Source organism: Miscanthus floridulus, chromosome 18, assembly GCF_019320115.1.
Source record: "Miscanthus floridulus cultivar M001 chromosome 18, ASM1932011v1, whole genome shotgun sequence".
Classification (NCBI taxonomy): Eukaryota; Viridiplantae; Streptophyta; class Magnoliopsida; order Poales; family Poaceae; genus Miscanthus; species Miscanthus floridulus.
Genome location: NC_089597.1, coordinates 51,806,229 through 51,827,868, shown reverse-complemented (window position 1 = coordinate 51,827,868; position 21,640 = coordinate 51,806,229). Strand labels below are relative to the sequence as shown.

The 21,640-nt window shown below is 47.2% G+C and overlaps 1 protein-coding gene across 1 annotated transcript; it reads left to right on the top strand.

The window, feature by feature from the left end:
* The first annotated feature begins 5,919 nt into the window (after positions 1 to 5,919).
* LOC136523835 (uncharacterized) lies at positions 5,920 to 7,805 on the top strand. The gene is made up of 4 exons (XM_066517379.1): positions 5,920 to 6,115; positions 6,509 to 6,885; positions 6,963 to 6,975; positions 7,708 to 7,805. The coding sequence occupies exons 1-4, from the start codon at positions 5,920 to 5,922 to the stop codon at positions 7,803 to 7,805; spliced, it is 684 nt and encodes a 227-aa protein (XP_066373476.1).
* Positions 7,806 to 21,640: the final 13,835 nt, after the last annotated feature.

The window sequence follows — 21,640 nt, the reverse complement described above, 5'->3', positions numbered from 1 at the left end:
TGGGGAGGTCACACGAGTGAGCCTGAGCGGATTAAGATGAGGTGACCTCGATCGATGGCAGCAGTACGAGCACGTACGCACAGACGATGAGACCTAGAGGCTTGGCGTGAAGCGCTCGGAATGGCATGGCCAAACCCGAGCAGGCACACCGGTGTTGGCTAGCAGGGGCAAGCACAGCAGATGGACATCACCATCGCCCCTACGACTGAGGTCATTGGCCCCAACGCGGCAGCATTGGCACCTGCCCAGAGCCTCGACGCGGTAGGTGAAACGAGGGGTGAGGCGAGCGCCACGATGGCAAGGCGATGATAGCCGCAGCCCTGTCTCGATCCCGCGTGCGGTGCGACGACCAAAGGGTGGCGCGAGCACATAGTGATAGCGGGGTCGGGTCATAGCCAGCCGAGACGGCCAACGCGAGGCCAAGGGCGCTGCGCAGCATCGACTGGGCACACGAGCTAGCCAGCGGCAACAGTCTGGCCACGGCCTGAGTTTGGCTCCAACAGCGCACGCAGGCGTGGTGACCACGCCCACGGGGCCAGCGGCCGAAACGGTGATAGCACGGTTTTTAAAGCAAGCCAAAACTACTGAGTGTCTCGATTAAGACTCAACCAATTCCACTAACCTGTAGCTGGTGCTAATAGCTAACTAGCGAAACAATGCTTACGACCAGAGGATGGCCTAAGAGAAAGATGGAGAGACACCAAGATAAGATCGTCGCGCTGAACGCCGGTGCACGAACAGAGCACCAACAACTAGGTTACAGCACGTCCCAACGAAGTTGAGCAATTTTTAAAGAGGGCAACATGGCATCCGACACACCTACGACCTACACCGTGCACAAGTGCTCACTTAGGGCAACCAACAATACAAAAACATGAAATTAGTGTTTAAGTATTTTAGTTAGAACTTAAATATCAAAATAGCATTGTCGACCACCCTTCCATACTTAGAAAAGTTAAGGGTTTTCAATTCGAACTAACAGTCATTAACACTTTTGTTACAATTTTTAAAAGGCTTAAACCTTATTAATTTCAACCAATAAGCATTTCACACAATAGTCCATACTTCATACTTACCATAGGAGCAAAACATTTAAGCACTCTTTAATTTTTTTTGCTTAATATAATTTACCAAAAATGATACTTTAACTACAATCTCGACTTCTTGCCGATTCAACGAAAAGTTTTATTTAAATTTTAGATTGGATTTTTGAGCTCCCAAAACACTAGTTAACAATATTTATTTTTTAAAAGTTAAAGTTGCATTTCCATCTACTAAACTTATACTTCAATTTTTATTTAAGTACTAAATCCAAGTTATGTTTTATTTTTGTTTATAGAAATTGTTTTCCGTGCCAAACAATTAAAACTACTTATTTTATTCTTCTTGTTAGGATTTTCATTAGCACTTTTACGCACCGAGTAAATTAACTTAGATATTTATTTGATTTGTCTCAACCATAAAAGTGAGTCGCACAGGGTTTGTTTGTTACAGCGTGGACGTGGGAAAATGGACTGTAGCCTCGGGCGTCTGGACGTGGGTGTCCAGGGTGCTAGCAGTGCCGTTTTTTGTTTTGTGCATCCGCTGTCCTCAAATACAAGTGCATGTTTCTATTTATTTATTTTTGCTTTTGGGCGTTACTAGTGCCCGGATGTCCGGAGCCGCTCTAAGATATTGGACGCCTCGGGTCCTTCACATGGGAGGCCACCGCATGCGAAAAAAGGCATGTGCCACCTGTTTTTACGTGCCCTGCTGCGTGGACCCCATTCTCCCGTGCTGCGGATGTGTCTTCCGGCCTCAGGCGCCCACACGGTGACCCACGGCGGCGCCCTAGCAGTTGCGGCAGACGACTGTGGCAAATGGGTCCCATTGTAACATGTGCAATAAACGATCTACTTTTGCAACGTTTAAATAAAACACTTACAACAACGTTTGAAACAACTAAAACACTTGCTATACAAGAAATGTGTGGTTTTTTGGCATTCTATTTATGTCAAAATATATGAAACTAAGCAATCCAGTGCGCAGGTTTCTTCGTTCGGTGGACAAAGGCACAAAGCTGCAACCAGCGCGCATGGCCGGCCTCTACGCGTGGCCTGTGCGGTGCAGGCCTGCTGGCCCTGCTGGTCGGTCTGGGCTACACCCCACATGGCTGGTTTGCTGGTTGGGTTCGCTATAGATACTTTTGCAATATCCAGATGAAACATTTCGTATATACACAACATATGTGTATAGTCATTGCAACATATGCAACATCTTGATCTAATTTTGTAACATCGATATAGAACACTTGTAACATACATTTGAAAGATCGGAAATAGTTGAAACATACACTTGCAACATTCATTTTAAGTGCAACATCTACTTGTTGCTTAGATGAATGGAGGCGCGTCGGCAGACCGAGCTCAATGTTGGCGTGGAGATTGACACCGGCGTGGAGTGGGTGGGCGTGTGCAGCAGGGTACAGTGCCCGCAGCGAGCGACCCCTACACTGGAGAAAGGCTGAGACGGAGGGGGTGCGGTGCCCGTGGCGTGACGCCCCTGCGCTAGAGAAAGGCCACGGCGGATGGGGTGCGGAGCCCGCGGCGCGACACCCTTGCACTAGAGAAAGGCCGCGACAAAGGGGGTGCGGTGTCCGCGGCGAGTGAGCACGATGAAGGCAAGCATCGCGGGTGGGGCGTGGGTGGGGCGTGAGTGTGGACGGGAGCAAGTGTCGCAGATGGGGCGCACGATGAGCGGGAGCGAGCGGTGCGGACTGGAAAGCGCGGTGTCCGGATGGATAGACGCCCTGAGCTGAGCATTATCCTTCGCTTTTCCGTGTCCCCCTCCGTATACCCTTCTGACCTTTTTTGTTCCTTTTTTTCTAGGTTGTTTCCATTTTGTTCTCACTTTTTCCCGTACCGATAACATTTCGGCATTTTTTTTGTCCCGCTTAGTTTTTCCGTTTTAGATTTTTTAGCTCGTTTTTTGCCCTTTTCTTTTGGGCAGGTGGTTTTTAAATTTCCTTGTAAACATCGGAAACAAATATAAATACGATATTGTGGGTCTTTGTCTCTTTGAGCTATTTATCTTTCTCTATGAAATAAAAAAATTACCATCAATTTATTGATATAGTTTTGATTCTGATTAGAAATCACCAGTTGTTCAACTAATCAAACTGTGAATTAAAATCTTAAGTAGTTTGTTGACTAATTCCGTCCAAGTAAATCTATCTCTACAATCCCCGAGGAGGGTTGGTATGTAAAAATTTGAGAGGTCTCTCATCACAATCACCGGCGAACAAACCAATTATTGACACGTCAGCAACTAACTTCTTGCCAACTTTAAATAGAAAATAAATTACATATTTTAAAGGTTCTCAAAGCAAGCCCCGGAACATGATATTTAATTATAGTAACGCTGGATAGTATGAAAACTAAAGTTATTATATATTTACGGTTCAAATATTTTTGTGCTTCGTGATGACCGAAAAAAACTTGTGAAGGTCGAATATTAATTTGACACATGCTTAATAGAACATTATCAAATTATTGCCGACATTAACTTATATTAGGCATGTTAGTCAATGTAAAATAAATTATAGATTTGAATTTATTAAAAAAGGGATAAAACATAAATTGTTGGGGAAATGCCCTCGCAGCGACACCCCCACCTTCGCACTTCGTGCCTCTGCACCTGGGCCACCGCCAAAGATGGACCCCGCGAAGCTCCCTTTGCGGGATCACGAGGGCGAAGGTTACGGGAGCAGAGTACCCTCGCTAGGATCATCTAATGTTGTCCTCGCCCTTTGGAAAATATCACAAAATTTGTCTTGCGGGTCCAAGTAGCGACGGTGAAGATGGCACAGTGACGGAGACCTTCGCTGGCGCCTTCACTCCTCTGGTCATGCATGTGAGCGCGGGTGTCTCAGGGAAGCGGATGAAGATAGTCCCCGGTGACGGAGGCCTTCATGGTCTTAAGGGAGTGGTTAAAGCCAAAGCGTCATAAGTCTAACATACCCGTAGATGCTCCTAGAATATTCCCTTGTAACACCCTTAAATATGTAATTTTGCTGCGTGCCCTAGTATGAGCTATAAATATTGGGCTAGCATGACCGTTGTGGGAGAGAAGTTATTGTCATTTACCCCAAAATTATTGCGCTCCTTATTCTGTGTTGTCCATATTGTTCTCTTCCTGTGGGAAACCCTCGGCCCCAACCCTCGCCAATTTTGCATCTAGGGTCCGAGGGCAGAGTGATACACTCACATAAATATTATTGTTGTTTGCCATTAACATTTGATAAGTTTTTCTCTCGTTGCAATGTATGGGCAAATTTGCTAGTTATTATACAAGTATCATAAGGTCAATAGTATCGGGATACTGATTTGGAATTGTCATTGCGTAGGATCCAGATACCATGAAATTTAGGGTGCGTTTGGTGCGTTTAGCATCAAGATACGATTGGTATCCTTTTGCTTTGATGGGATCGTGTCACTGTAAGATCCTAAGATACAAATTGAGCAAGATAAAACAAACAGGTCCTTGCATTAACAAACGACAGTGCTAGCGTCCGGACGTCTGGATGGATGCCCATGTCTAGACGTCAGCACTTGCACTCCGTCTCCCCCCGCGCACCTGCATCCCACACCCGCCTATGCGGGGCCCGCGCTGCCCGACTGCACGTGGGGATTTCTGCTCGCGCCCCCTCCGCTTCTCACACGCATGCACACGGCCAACAGCTGCAGTAGGCGACTACAACAAGTGGTTACGCCAGCATCTAGAAGAGGGGGAGGGGGTGGCGGATGCCCAGCCGGCACCGAAAGGAGGAGGATACACCAAGGCGAAGATGAGATAGCAGAAAAGCAAAGACAAAGATGCAACACCCGATCTACTTTTGAAACATCTATATGCAACACTTGCAACATACATCTAAAGGCAGATAAAACACATGAAACATGCATCTGAAACACTAGCCGCAACACCAGATCTACTTTTGAAACATCCAGGTGAAACACTTGCAACATACGTACGAAACAGATAAAACACTCAAAACATGTGTATCAAATACTTGCAAAAAACACCTGAAAACACTTCATAGGTGTGAAAACATACGAAACATCTAGATGAAACACTTGTAAACATACACTTGAAACATACCAGTATAGCCACTGCAACATGTGCTGCATTCCGATCTACTTTTGCAACATCAAGATGAAACACTTATAACATCCAGATGTAACATCTGAAACACTTGAAACATACTCTTGCACCATAAGCTTTCCTTGGACGAATGGAGGCACGCCGGCGTGGAGGTTGACGATGTGGACCTCGTTGTGCGGCAGCAGCACGGGCAACTCGCCGATGGGCGTGGTATCACACGAATCTCGTCCCCCTCGCCTGCTTGCTGGAGCATCTATCGTAGAGGTTCGCTAGCTCGGTGGAGGCGGCCGCGACTCGCAAGCTCGGTGGAGGCAGTCGAGGCAGACTGGGCCCAGTGGGGAATGCGGTGCGGAGGAGGCCATAGGGGATGGGACGCGGCGCGGCGGTGGCGCGGCACCGCGGGGGACCGTCGACAGTGAGGCAGAGTGGGGTGTACGGATGGGCACGGTGACGCATGGAGGAAATGGCGCAGCGAGCATCGGGGCACGCGGATAGGGTCGTTGGGCGAGCAGCGCGTGCGGGAGTGAGAGGATGGAGGCGTCTGTCCGTATGTCTTAATTGTATCATTATCGATTAATAAAGGATGAAAATTAGCTTTTTCGTGCTACTAAACATTTAAGCATCACTTGGGCCGTCAAAAAGGCCTAAATGTGCGTGGTGTGCGGTTTTCGCATTCTTGGAAGCCATCTTATTCTCCTCTCGGTCGCCGCAATAAACCCCCAGCAAGAAACCCCATCGCGCCTGGCCGCTGCTGGCTCACCGGAGACAACATCCAAATCCATGGCCTCCCGCTGGGCACTCCACATCTTCACGCCCTCCCGCCCGACGATGCGCATCCTCACGCCCTCCCGCGGCATCGCCTCGACCCCGCACCTCTCGTCCTTCGACTGGTTCAACAAGATCAAGTCCACCATCACTGGCAAGAAGCCCGTGGAGGGCTCCGAGGCATCCTCCTTCACCCTCTTCCATAAGGCCAGTCTCAATGGGGAGTTTCATTACGTTGTTTTCAAGACTGCCATGTCATTTGAAATGAAATAAAACTTGGATGAAACACCCACTCTCAATAGAGAGTTTCATTCTATGGTTTCATAGGCATTTAATTCCAAGACTCATACATAGTTGTTAATCGTGCCAAGAGAGTTTCATCTAGATGAAACCCATCTCTTCTCATCCTTCTTTAATACACTGCCATGTCATCAAAAGTGCCATGTGGCAACCTATTTAATGCAAAGAAACTCACATAAAACTCCCACCGTGACAGTAGCCTAAGTCGCCGACATGCCCGAGCACGGCTTCGGCTCCCTTTTCGTAGGCTAGTGGCGGTGCGGCGGCTTTACCGGCCTCTCCCCGATTTCTGTTTGATTTGCAGAATTCGCGGACACGATGGAGAAGGCGAGGAAGCTGGGGACGTTCAAGAATTTCATCGCCGGGCGGGCCAGCGAGGACACTTTCATCAACGCCTTCAAGAAGCACTCCGCTGTGCTGCGCTACCTCGGCGCCATCGATATTTTTCCTTTCTTTGGATACAGTGCTTGCTATTTGGGGTGGGATAGATTAATTGTCTGCACCGTAATTTTTATACAGAAACTCCGAAACACTGACAAGATTAACGCCACCAAGCACTGCAACTGCACGATTGCTGAGGTAGAGCACATTCTGGCCAAGTATACATGGGCTAAAGAGGCTCAGAAGAAGATTGAAAAGCTCAGGGAAGAAGGGACGCCATTGCCGAAGTCATTTAATGAGGTAACTCTAGGAAGCCTGACAACGATACCGAGCCATATTATACTTGTGTGGTATAATACATCATACATGCCGCATAGGCCCCGTTCGCTGGTCTGAAACTTGGCTGAAAAACACTGTTCCGGCTGGTTTGTTGTGAGAGAAAAATATGTTCGGCTGGTTTGGTGAACAGTGAACTGTGAGGAGCATCAACCGGCTGGCTGGACAAGTCCAGACCAGCGAACTGACCCATAGTACTTCCAATCTTAGTCAGGCAATTGTCGCTGCCATGGGATGGCCCGTGTGCTCGTCGGCCACCAGGTATGGCGCCCGCCATGGCTCGCGGCACACTGGTGATTCCGCCCCTACACCTAAATGCTATTTGTGCCAAGCACGTGAATATGAAAATAGCCGACATGCATGCTAGCGGTTAGGGCGTGCAAGGCTGCGGCAACCGAGAGTCTGTCGCCATCTGCGGCTATTGTCTTGCCCTTGCTAAGCTCTGCCAAACGGGGCCTAAGACGCTAAGGTCACAGGCATGACAGCCATGGGTACAGATCCGAAGGGAGAGAATAGAGAAGGAGTGTGGTGGCACGGTGCGTCGAGGACGCGACACGAAGGCCGTTCAACATAGATCGGTGAGGAACTCACAGTGGGTTCAAAGAAGAGATGTCGTCGCAGGCAGACGGTGGGCAGCGCCAGGCTAGGGCCGAGCAGCTCGCGGTGTCGTGGTACAACAAGATGGAGCGGGAACCGCCAATGCCGGTGTATCAGTTGCCGAACAGAGTGGCGATCAATCTGGTGCTCATTGACATAGCTGATTTCAATCCTGCATTGATGATGTAGGGCACGCGGTCTCAATCTATATCATGGAGTCCGGCGGCAACCGAGCTGGTGATTGGTGGCAACTGGCAAGGAAGCGGCAGATTGCTGATATACCGTGACTTTCTCTTTTGGTTGATATGAGATTGAGATTGAAATGGGAGCGAGGAGACAATTGAGATGGGAGAAGGGATCGTGACTTCCCATTTTGGTCGAGAAGACAGCGCGGAGCGAGACGGGCATCACGGCGTTTTCGGCCGGGATCGAACCTGGCTTGCCACGCATGGGGACACGGAGCGGAGCGTTGAAGCCTAGGCGTGGGATGATCCAAAGAACCTTGGCCATCGGATCCAGTTGAAATCTTTGAGGGTTGATTCTTAGCCATTGGTTTTAATAAAATGGAATCCTAGGTACAAATTATTTGGTGCACAATGGTTGAGTTGTCTCAGTGGGGGAAGCATTCTGGAGTGTACCAAGGATAATTTTGAGTGTTCCTTTATGGTAGAGATAATCCACTCTATTCTTTACCAGCTTATCAGGACAATTTTTTCAGACGGAGGTGGGATTTGACCGCTGGTTGTCGCGGGCGTGGGGATGCCTGCCAAGCGGGGGAGGAGCGTTGAGGCATTTGATAGAAACAATGGTGGGCATTGGATCGAGTTGAAGACTGTGAGAGGATTAAGAGCCATATATTTTAATAATGTTGGAATGCTGGGTATAATTTTCTAGGTGTACAGTGGTTGGGACGTCTCAGCGGAGGATAATTTCTAGGGTGTACCTAGGATAGTTTTGAGTGTTCCTTTATAGTAGAGAAGATAATGGTGACAATAACTGTGAACTCGGTGACAACATTTGAGTGTTGGGCCAGAATGCAGCCTAGATTCGACAGTTTTTCTATAAACATTTCGTTTTCAGAAGATATTTACCGTACTAATTTGTGAAAAATAGTGAAGCAGAAAGCAGCAACATTGCTTCAAATAATTTGATCATTATATAAATTAAATCAAACAATCAAGCTCGTGGTAGAAATAGTAAATAGTCTGGATACTTTGATTATTACAAACCAAATAGAGCAACCAAATAAGTCGTCAAAAATTGCACGGTCTACATATTTTGAATCTTTCTGACCAATGAAAAGGGATAAAGTGACTTTTATTGAACTAAATTCTTGTCCATCATATATTGAAAGTTCATGTCAAAAGCGTGTAAATAATCTCAATATTATTTATATTTCTCCAAATCGGTGAGTAGGCATCATGGCTTCTCCATGGGACGCAACACATTGTCATGGCCTATAAAGAAAAAACTATGTGAAAAATTAAATCAATGAATTACCCCAAAAGAACCTCACCTTTAAATGCATACGCCTGATTACAAATAGAACAAAATACCATTTGGCTGAATTCAGTAGTGGTCACTTCACCTATCATGCTCGAGCAAAAAATGTAATAACTGAAACTTTAATTAGTCAATAGATATGAGGACATCGATAATGCGGTACCTCTCTTATTCATTTGTACATGGAGGGCAGCTAAAGTGCGCAACTCTGATGCCGCTTGCCGCCATTCCCATATGTGACGTAATATGTGTGATTCCTTGATGTTTATTATGATGCACTTGTACCTACAAGTTACAAAATTGATTAGCATCGACCAATGATAAAATTTTCAATCTATACTATCCCTCACAACTAAACAAGTACCTTTCATTTATCACCACCACATGTCTTAACAGGTGCATCCGAAAGTCATCCCTTCCTTGGATATCGGCCACATACACAACCATAGCAATGACATCTACAAACACAAACGATAGGTATTTATGGAATAGGAGCATGAACAGTTACTACATGATTTTAAATATAGGCGTATGAGATATACTTGCAAAAATTAACTCATCCTGATCGTATACATCCTCGATTTCCATAAAGGTACAAGGACACTGAGCAATATAGATAGTTCTCTGTGGGGGTATTAACCCCTATACCCTTACGGCTAGGTTTGGGCCGGCCTGGACCAGGGGTCCGGCCCACTAGAAGACGACGCGTGGCCCAGCCAATCTGCTCGGAGTCCCGCGCAAGGAATCAAGGCAGATTTGGAGATCAAGCAAGATCCTGGTCAGTTAGAATAGGAATCCTTATTCGGCCACCTATGGCAATTGTAATTGGTTAGGATTAGTTTCCAGATCTATAACCCTGCCCCCCAGACTATATAAGGCGGGCAGGGGACCCCTCTAAAAAATCATCTAATTGACATACAACAATACAATCAGACGTAGGACGTAGGTATTACGCCTTCACGGCGGCCGAACTTGGATAAAACCTCGTGTCTGTCTTGCGTCACCATCTCGTTCGTAGCTTGCACACCTGTCTGCCGATAATCTACAATCTTGGACATATCCCTAGGTAGACTATCGACCATATTTCATCGGCAGTGGCGCGTCAGGTAGGGGGTGTGCGTACTGCTCCCCAGATGAACAAGATGGTCATCATCCCCAGTTCCATGGCTACGCCGAACGGCCTCATGTTCACCATTGGCCAGATCACCTAGACCACTGGCTCCGACAACTTCATCGCCATGACCACGGAGGAGGCACAGATCCAATCTGCGTCGACCACTGCTTCACCAGCATCAGCTACGGCTCTGACCATGTTGGATCTGGCTCTAGCCACACCAGCATCGTCTTCAGCCACACCGACAACCCGTGGTTCGCTTCCTCACTACAAAGGGAGGCAGATCGACAACACCGACCTGCTCGACTTCATCGATTAGGTCAGCACCAAACTTGCTGAAACCCTACCTCTGGTAGATTCGATTCAAAATCAACCTACCGAGCAGGTAACCACTACCCACAACAGATCTACCCGACCAGCTCGGGCCAGTCGTCCTGCACGACTCAGTACGGATCTCGTGGTCACGTCTACTCCTGAAGGGCGCTCTGTTCGTTGCCGACTAGCCCCCGCAATGGGTCTCCGGCTCTCCGAGTGCGAAGCCTTGATGAAGAATTACCAGGCTCAGCCCTACGGCCTGCGAAACACTATTTCCAACTACGCGTACAATATACAACGCTGCTCGGATCTATGTTTTATACACCGACCTCGACCAAAGCCATGCAACTTCGTCGGCATGGTTCGGATTGAGAAGTATCAAGAAGTATCGGTCCACATAGTTCAAGAGGGAGGCTCAAGCTCCCCGTCCGGCATCGCATCTAATGGCTCCGTCCACACTGAGCTCCAGCATCGTCACAATGAAGAAGTTGAATACGATCTGGATATCCCAGACCACTCTCCGAGGTTCCCACGATTCCCATCCTTCCCACCAAGGCGAGGAGACTTGATCAATGTCGTCAGTAATGATGAACCACCGGTAGTTGGTGAAATAGAACAAGAAAGGCTAACACGCGAAGCACGCAATATTGACCGGTTTAATTGTAGACAAGCCGAAGCCGAGGCAAAAGAGGAGGCACGACACATAAGGTTCCAGCCATGCGATATCAACAATGCCTTTGATAGGGTAGGGGAAAAGCAGGTCTTTAGGACTCCAAGCGCCAACGTAGCTGTTGCTATGGCGACAATGCAACGACTACCCAATACCTTGGAAATCCAGGCAATTCATGATGATGTACAAGCCTACCTGACGGCTGCTATAGCCTAGACCGTAGAGATCGCAAACCAAGCCCGGGCTTCGCCCATCTTAGTCGAATCAAGCCACAGTCACCAGTACTCAAGTCGCCCACAGTCACCCAACCAACATGGCTCGCGCAACAACGACCCACCAGACAACCGTCAAGGCAGAAACAGTGGTCGGGATGACAACCGCCGCAACTATCGGGACGACAACCACCGCAACAACCGAGACGATAATCGACGAGACAACCGCGACAATCACCGTGATAACCACGGTCGCAGGGTCAACCAGGGGGGCAATCGGGATCGCCGTGATGGCAATAACGATCTCTGCCATTCCCTCGGAGAACGCGATCTATGCGATCGCATTAACCAAAGAGCCAACGATCGTGCATCCCACGAAAGCTATCGTCGTATGGAATACTACCCACGGCCCTTTGGGTTTGAAGCAGTTTACTCCTCACCTTCGCCAAGTCGTGTGGCCAAAAAACTTCAAGCTCGAAAAACTCCAGAAGTACGACGGCAAGGAGAACCCCAAGTTATGGGTCATGCTCTACGAAACCGTGTGTAGATCAGCCATGGCTGACGAGCACGTCATGTCTAATTACTTCCCAGTCGCCGTTGGCCATGCAGGCCACCAATGGCTGGTCAGCTTGCTGGCGAACTACTTTGATTCTTGGCAATAGCTCAAGCAAGCATTCATCGACAACTTCATTGCTACTTGTGAACAACCCGGCAACAAATATGATCTGCAGTGGATTCGAGATCGCAAAGATGAGCCACTGCGCAAGTACGTCCGACGCTTCTCGGAGATGCGCATCAAGGTCAAGTCAATCTCCAACAACGAGGCAATCGAAGCTTTCATCACTGGTCTCCACTTCCACGATGCCCTAAGGGACAAGCTCCTCCACAAAAGACCTGAATCGATCACAACGCTCCAAGCCACTGCTAAAAAATATGCGGACGCCGATGATGCTAAAAAGATAATCATCGAAGAAGCAGCAAGGGTTCCATGCTCTGACCACCCCCCACACCGCGACGACTACCACAGCAACCATGGTCGGAACGACAATTTTGATCGCCGCAACCAGCGCAACGATTCCCACAACCACCATGACCAGCGTAATCAGCGGCGTAATCGCCGTGACGATTATAGGGGCAAGCATGCTCGGGAAGATGACGGTGAAGTCAACATCGTTAAAAAAGGTGGCGGACATCGCAACTACGAAGAAGACTACGCCAAAGCATTGAAAGGACCCTGCCAGCTCCATCCCAAGTCAAACCATACCATAGAGAATTGCCATGTTCTCAAATCCATCTACATGCACCAATAGGCTCCGGATAAATCCGACAAGCCTAACAACGCAGGGGAGCAGCGTAACGAGGACAACGATGATCAAGACACAGATCCCCATCACAAGTACGTCAAGCCAACCGACCGTGTCCATACCATCATTGGGGGCAGAGTGTCCATCAAGACCAAACGAGAGCGCAAGCTGCTCGCCCGCGCTTGCTTGAACGTGGCCAATGCCGACAACCTCATCGCCGATCCATGGCTCCCTCCTTGGTCTCACCGTGAGATCTCCTTCAGCAGAAAGGACCAATGGGCTGCAATCCTGAGCCAGGGCATTTTCCTCTGGTTCTCGATCCTTGTATCAACAAGGTTCAGTTCGATAGAGTGCTGATTGACGGCGGCAGTTCCATCGATATACTGTTCAAGAATAGTTTGCCAGCCCTAAAGATAACCCAGGCTGATCTCAAGCCATACGAGGCACAGTTCTAGGGTGTTCTCCCTGGACAGAGCTCCACACCTCTCGGGCAGATCACGCTACCTGTGCAATTTGGTACCCCAAACCACTTCCGCACTGACTACGTCAACTTCGTGGTCGCCGACTTCGAAGGCACCTACCATGCTATCCTTGGCCGACCAGCGCTCACCAAGTTCATGGCCATACCTCACTACAGGTATTTGGTGCTCAAGATGCCTACTGAGAAGGGAGTTCTAACTCTCAGGGGCAACGTATACGCAGCTTACACCTGCAAGGATGACAGCTTCAAAATAGCAGAGGCTCATGACCTCTCTATTCGCATGGCCGAGACCACGCTCCACACCAAGCAGACCCCTGTTGACCACCTAGAGATCCTAGAGCTCGAGGCCCCATGCAAGAACATCAAGTCCAAAGAGCACAAAGAGATCTAGCTGGTCGACGGTGATCCCAGCAAAACGGCCCTTATCGGGGCCAACCTGGATCCTAAATAGGAAGACGCGCTCGTCAGGTTCTTGAGGAGCAACGTGAGTGTGTTCACATGGAAACCCGCTGACATGCCCGGTGTACCTCGGAACTTGATCGAGCACTCCTTAAATGTCGATAGCAAGGCCAAACCCATCAAGCAGAAGCTACGATGGTTCGCTCATGACAAAAAGGAGGCTATTAGGGTAGAAGTTACATGGCTTTTAGCAGCCGGATTTATCAAAGAAGTGTATCATCCGGAGTGGTTAGCCAACCCGGTTCTTGTACGCAAAAAGAATAAGGAATGGAGAATGTGCATTGATTACACTGATCTCAACAAACACTGCCCTAAAGACCCCTTCGGCTTACCTCGCATAGACGAGGTCGTAGATTTAACTACCGGTTGCGAGCTGCTTTCCTTTCTCGATTGCTACTCTGGTTATCACCAGATCGCTCTCAAAAAGGATGACCATATCAAGACATCCTTTATCACGCCCTTCGGTGCCTACTGCTACACGACCATGTTGTTCAGGCTCAAGAATGCTAGGGCTACCTACCAACGCGCCATACAGGCCTGCCTCAAAGACGAGATAAAAGACAACCTCGTCGAGGCTTATGTTGACGATGTAGTTGTTAAAACCAAGGAAGCATACACCCTTGTCGACAACCTAGAACGTACCTTTGCAACCCTTAACACATTCCAATGGAAATTGAACCCAAAGAAGTGCATCTTTGGTGTTCCATCTGGTATACTGCTCGGCAACGTCGTCAGTCATGATGGCATACGCCCTAACCCAGAGAAAGTAAAGGCTATCTCAAACATGAAGCCACCCAAAAAGGTGAAGGATGTTCAGAAGCTTACCGGATGCATGGCTGCCCTCAGTCGTTTCATATCTAGATTAGGCGAAAAAGGACTACCATTTTTCTAGTTGCTCAAAGCATACGAGAAGTTTGAGTGGTCGGAGGAAGCAGATGCTGCCTTTACACAGCTGAAATAATTCCTTACATCACCTCCGGTCCTCACTGCTCCCAGAGAAGACAAAACCCTCCTGCTTTACATCACGGCAACTAATCGAGTGGTCTCCACTACCATGGTGGTCGAGCATGACGAGCCCGACCACGTCTACAAGGTACATTGACCAATTTATTTCATCAGTGAGGTGCTCAGTGAATCCAAGACCAGATACCCACAGATTCAGAAACTGATCTACGCCATACTAATTACATCCCAAAAGTTGAAACACTACTTCGACGGATATCGTGTGGTGGTCATGACCGAGTACCCTCTGGGAGACATCATTCACAACAAGGATGCAAATGGGTGCATCCTCAAATGGGCAATGGAGCTATGCCCTTTCTCCTTGGAATTTGCAAGCCGTACTACAATCAAGTCTCAGGCACTTGTTGATTTCATCGTCGAGTGGATAGACTTAAGCACACCAGCCTCTTAGGGGCCCGCCGAGTATTGGAAGATGTACTTTGATGGCTCTCTCAACATCGACGGCGTAGGAGTAGGAGTCCTTTTTGTATCACCATCCAAGGAGCAGCTCCGATATGTCCTCAGGATTTATTTCCCGGCATCTAATAACACCACCGAGTACGAAGCATGCCTACACGGTCTGCACATTGCGGTCGAGCTCAGTGTCAAGTGTCTCTATGTCTATGGAGACTCGGCTCTGGTCATCAACCGACTTAATAAGGACTAGGATACGACCAGTGAAAAGATGGACGCATACTGCAAAGCGATCAGAAAGCTGGAAGACAAGTTCTATGGCATCGAGTACACACATGTGGTCCGAGACAAAAATCAAGCAGCAGATGCGCTGTCAAAGTTAGGATCATCCCGAGCCAAAGTCCCACATGGCGTATTTGTTCAAGACCTACTCACGCCCTCCATCAAAGAAGAAGATCCCGCGGTCAACAAGCCTCCAGACCAGCTATTGGTGGCTACGGTTCTGGCGTCAAACACCACCAAACCACCTTCGACCACTAAGAAGCCCGACTGGAGAGTACCTTTCATCAAGTACCTGACAGATGGTAGCGGTTACACCGATCAGACAGAAAACAAACGCCTGATGTGTTGCAGTAAGTAGTATCTGCTCGTCGATGGCAAATTGTGGCGCAAGAACGCGAAGGAGGAAATCTTGATGAAGTGTATAACCCAGGAGGATGGTGAACATCTCCTAGACAAAATCCACTCTGGCTCTTACGGCAACCATGTGGCCTCGAGAACGCTGGTCGGCAAGGCTTTCCGAGCAGGGTTCTATTGGCTATCAGCCATAGCCAATGTAGAGAAGCTAGTCCGCCATTGTGAAGGTTGTTAGTTTTTCGCCAAGAGAATCCATGTACCAGCACACGAGATTCAGACTATACCAGCCTCTTAGCCCTTCACATGCTGGGGACTGGATATGATCGGGCCTTTCAAACCGGCCCCTGGAAAATTTACATGCGTCTTTGTGCTGATCGACAAATTCTCCAAGTGGATAGAGTACATGCCCCTGGTCAAGGCATCTTCAGAAAAGGCTATTGCATTTCTCGACCAGGTCATCCACCGCTTTGGCATACCCAATAGCATCATCACTGATCTGGGTACTCAGTTCATCGGGAATGCTTTTTGGGACTTCTGCGATGAAAGGAGCATAGTAGTAAAATACGTCTCGGTGGCATACCCTAGAGCTAATGGACAGGTCGAGCGGGCAAATGGTATGATCCTGGACGCACTTAAGAAGAGGATGCATAGAGAGAAAGACAAAGCTCCTAGAAGATGGCTTAAAGAGTTACCAGCCATGGTCTGGGGTCTTAGAACCCAGCCCAGTCGCAATACCGGCGTATCACCATACTTTATGGTTTATGGCGCTGAGGCAGTGCTCCTAGCAGATATAGCCTTCAGATCAGTACAGGTAGAGAACTTTGACGAAGACAAGGCCAATGAAGTGCGGGAGCTAGAAGTGAATAGTGTAGAAGAGAAGCGGCTCGATTCTTGCGTACGTACATCCAAATACCTTGTTGTTTTGCGCAGGTACTACAACAAGAATGTCAAGGAGTGGTTCTTCGTGGTCGGGGACCTAGTCCTAAAGTGGAAGATGAATCAGGCTGGTGTCCACAAACTCGCAACCCCATGGGAAGGACCCTTCATGATCAAGGAGGTTACACGCCCTACATCTTACAGGTTAGCTCGCCTAGACAGCACAGACATATCCAATTCCTGGCACATCGACAAGCTTAGGCATTTCTATGCTTAGCTACTAAGATATGTACCCCTCTTGTACTTTTAATTTATTTCAATAAAGCTATTATGATTTCTCCGACCACTCTAATGTGTCACTTCGAAGTCTATTGTTATTCTAACTCTACCTGTTAAAACCAACCACTATTCCTTCTCGGGTTCTCGGAGCAGGCCCTGTCTCCGGTTCCTCCCAACGCGTGCATGGGATCCGCTCTCTACACTACGGGTGATCGGCAGGTGCTCTCTGGTTTGACTTGTGTGTTTCTACGTGTGCACAAGCTACGCACCTCACACTCCGACCGCAAGACAAACCAAGGCCATACAAACCTTTTAGGATAACGTGTTGACTAAACTGGTACAACTAAATAGAACGCCAACACGTTCTAACTTAGTTACATCAACACGGTATCCGAGCTTAAACACGTTTTCTACAAAACAAACAAGCTTATGTTGATATACAGTTACGTTATTACAAGTTTGCCTGAAAAGGACCAAGTTTACAATAACCCAACTACATCTTCTTCTACAGCTATAGCCTACACTATTGGCTGGTCGGGGCACGCGGCGCCTGCTGCTCGCTGGGCCTGACATCGTGCTCGGGTCTCGGGGACTCTAGCATTGATCGAGCTGAAGAAGATGGCCCCGCCGATGCTTGGTTGGTCGAGACCGCAGGCTTCACCGGTTGTAATGAGGACATTCCTAGCATTCACTCATCTTCAAATGAAACTCCACTTGATAAAGCTGGTCCAACTACAAGAAGTAGAGCTAAACAATTGGAGAAGGAAATTCATTCTCAGGTGAACGCTAACCTTATGTTTAATAATCAGTTTATGTTGAATGAGCCTATGCTTTTGAGTTCTTGTTCCAATGTCCTTAGGAATGATGGAGTGTATGAACCAGCATGGGATGAAGATGGATTCAAGCCTCTGGACATTTGAACCAAGAAGCCTTTGGTGTGCAAGAAAAAAATGGTGGTTCATCACCTTTGCATGGAAATGCAACCAGAAGCTAGATGACTGATACATGGTACGAATTCCAAGCATCACCGCTGACAGAATACAAGGAGTTAGATGGTGTTCTATATGTGGATGGAAGCGTCTTCAAGTCTACTTTCTAGCCCATCAAACGGCTCATTATTTGGACTTCCCAATAAAGAGTTATGCTCATTTTAGTAACTGCTATCAGAAGCTGAAAGACGCGCGAACCAGCCACAAAATCCACTGGTGCATGCGCATGCTGCCATTTACTCCAAGCTGAACGTCCCTATCCCTATATATATCTTGTACTAGACAATAAAAGGTCAGATTTTGATTAGCTGAATTTAGTATACACAAACTCGTGGAGTTTTGTTTATGCGTGAGTCTTGAGAGGCTTGCAACACTTGTTCTTTCGATTCCTGAGGGAGTTGTAGAACGCCGAACTGCGGTTCACCCAGTTCGTGCCTTCATGTCTATAGGGCGTGATTGCGTGGGCTGTTTCGTCGGTACGTGGAAGGGTGATTGTCTCGGTAGTTCGTCACGTGGACAGCCTCGCGGTGCACTGCCTCTTCACCAGGTCACGCAGCGACAATTTATCAAGTTCGCAGATCCTACGAGAAGATCGGGCCACAACAACTTGCTACACGTGCTGCATAGACGTGTGCACATCATCTGGTATCAGAGCCTCCATTTACTCATTAGGATTGTTCTTGTTTTTGGTAGGATAGAGTTTATATACCTACTGTCCACTAATAGCCAAAAAAGAAAACCTACAGCCCAAATTCATACGTGCTACTGATTTTGTAGTTTGCTTTATCGAGTTTTAATCCTTTAAGATTTGTCTAGTTGCTGAAATTTTCTTTTCCACATCATTCTAGTTGTTATCATTGTTCTAATCATCAAATCGCTTGCTGCATGTACCCACCCATCCCACCCTTGTTCTGATCGTCATTGCTTGCTGCATATATATAAATCAAAAAAAAAACCCACCCGTTCCACCCTTGTTTTCTACCCGCCACAAATTCCCCACGTGAGTTTCTTGTTTTTGTGCTGCGCCGTCCATCTTAGTTGATCCTTATGTGCCTCTTTAGTTGAAAGTTGTGCTGCGTTTCTCACAAAGGTTAAAAGAAAAGATGTATATGGGTCAAAAGAAGGACTGAAAACAATGAGTTCTTGTTCAAAAAAAAGGGAAAGAAAAGAAGTAAAAGAGAATTGTGTTCAGCACACCACAAAGGGGTTTGGGTAGCAACAAGTTTCGTTTGGTGCAATTGGTGTTCATCTATCCACTTCCTACATCTTGTTCCTTTCTTTGAGCATCTTTTCCTTTATATTCAGCAACTTAGACTTGAGTTCTTGGATTATTATTCGGTTTTGCATTACTACATTTCAGCGCATTCCATTTACATATTACCCCACCAAGCTCCACTTAAAAGCACCGTGAGCTGTTGCACCGTAGTCTCTTCACTCTTCCACTACAGATTGCAGCCCCGGTTCTTGCCCTTTCTAGGAAGAGAAAGAACTTGTTCAGCAAGTGGTGAGGGAGTGATTCCACATATATTCCACATATATATTGTCCTTTTTTCCCCTCTACTAATATGGCAGGACGTGGAGATGGTGTCGCTGTTTCAGTGGAGGAATTCTAGGTGCTGCGTACACAAATGAATGATTTGATACAACAACTACAAACTCTCCAATTGAACATGCCTCATAGAGAACCACCACCAAATGAGGATGATGACAATGAGGATAACGAGGCACCACGTCGTGCCGCTGGTCATGGACATGGACGTGGTGGGTTTGGCCATGGTTTTGGTCATGCTTGGCGTGTTCTAGTTGGAGGTAGAGATTATGATGGTGATGATGATATGTTGTCCGACATGGATGATCATCGACATGGTGGTGGCCATCATGGTTATCGTGACCGCCATCGTCGTCGTAATGATGATGGTTTAAGAAACGTGAAAGTGTCTATTCCCCTTTCAGTGGATAGGAGAATGCTGATGCTTATTTTGAATGGGAGACCAAGGTGGAACAAATATTTGATTTGTATGAATACTCTGCTGAAAAGAAGGCAAAGCTTGCAGCCATTGAGTTTAAAGGCTATGCCATAACTTGGTGGAATCAGGTCCGTACTGAATATCAGAGACTTGGGCATGTTCGTATAACTTGGGAAGACATGAAGAGAGAAATGCGATGTCATTTTGTTCCAGCATATTACTCTCGTGATCTACATTTGAAGCTGAAACGTCTTGTGCAAGGTACTCGTACTGTTGATGAATATTTTCAAGAATTGGAAATGTGTGTACTTCGTACAGGGATAACTGAAGATGAGGAATCCACAATGGCTCGGTTTCTAGTTGGCCTCAATAAACCCATTGCTGATAAAGTGGATATGACAACCTACACATGTCTCACCGAGTCGGTTCATTTTGCAAAGAGGGCTAAAAGGCAAATTGCTACGTCTTACAAATACAATGCTTCATGGCGTCATTCCCAACAGCAAGGGGATGTCACGCCTCAATTCCAACAGCAAGGAGCTGCAACGCCCAAATCTTCATCTCGTGGAGCAAATAGATATCTTCCAATTTCTTCCAAACAATTGGATGTGAAAGGTAAAGCTGTGAGTTCAAGTCAGCCCACTTCTTCTACTGCAGCCACCCAACGCAAGACAAGCAAGATTGAGTGTTTTAAGTGTGGTGGTCATGGGCATAAGCAAGCTGAATGTCCCAATCGTCGTACTATTATTGCACTTGCTGATGGTTCTTATGATTCCCAAAGTGAAGAGGAGGACGAGTTTAACAATGTATTTGCAGATCTTAATCTTGACACTTGTGAGTATTCAGCAGAGGATGGTACATTTCAGCTAGGTCTAAATTGTTTAGCCATTCAACCTATTCCAACTTTTGCTCACAATGACCTATTACAAGATGTTGTTTCTCCATCTTCTGACGAGATTACTAGTGCTGATTTTGATGAGTTGCTTGCTGATTTTCCTGATTTGGAGCCTTCTACAATGAATACACCATCTCCTTCTTTGGTGGTTAGGAGAGTTCTTTCCACTCAGTTTGTTGCTGCTGAACAAGGACAATGCCATAATTTGTTTTAGTCCCGATGCAAAGTGAAAGGACAAGTGTGCCATTTCATCATAGATGGTGGGAGCTGCAATAATATTGTTAGTGCTTTGCTTGTTGAGAAGCTTGGTTTGCAGCCACGTCGCCATCCACATCCATACCATATGCAATGGTTGAATAATTCTGGGACAGTTAAGGTTTCAGCCATGATTCGTCTGTCATTTTCCATTGGTGATTATCATGGAGAGGTTGATTGTGATATTGTCCCCATGCAAGCATGCCATTTGCTGCTTGGTCGGCCCTGGCAATTTGATGTGGATTTGGTGCATTTTGGACGGTCTAACAAACACACTTTCATTCACAATGACAAGAAGGTGGTTCTTATTCCATTATCTCTAGAGGAGATACATGCTTCAGATATGGCTCGCAAGAAAAGAGATGAATCTGACAAAAGAAAATTGAGTGAGATCCCCAACACAAGTAAAGGAGAGAGTTCTAACCCATCTAGCCACATAAAGACTCATGCCAATCCTAAACAGCCACGCCACACTGAGTGTCTCTTTGTGAGCAAGAGTGATATGAGAGAAGTGAGAAACACCACAGCCCCATTCTTTGTGCTCTTGCACAAGGAGGTCCTACTTTCAACTAACAATTTACCTTCATCGCTGCCTAGTGTTGTTCTTGATCTCTTACAGGACTTCGAAGATGTTTTTCCTGATGAGATACCAGCTAGACTTCCTCCACTCCGTGGAATTGAGCATCAAATTGATTTGGTACCAGGTGCTTCTCTTCCAAATCGTCCAGCCTACCGCACCAATCCCACAGAG

Excerpts from the sequence above, each read along its gene's own strand:
- LOC136523835 (XM_066517379.1), top strand. The coding sequence starts at position 5,920 with ATGGCCTCCCGCTGGGCACTCCACATCTTCACGCCCTCCCGCCCGACG. Across the intron at positions 6,116-6,508 it reads CACCCTCTTCCATAAGGCCA|AATTCGCGGACACGATGGAG; the intron begins GTCTCAATGGGG and ends TTTGATTTGCAG.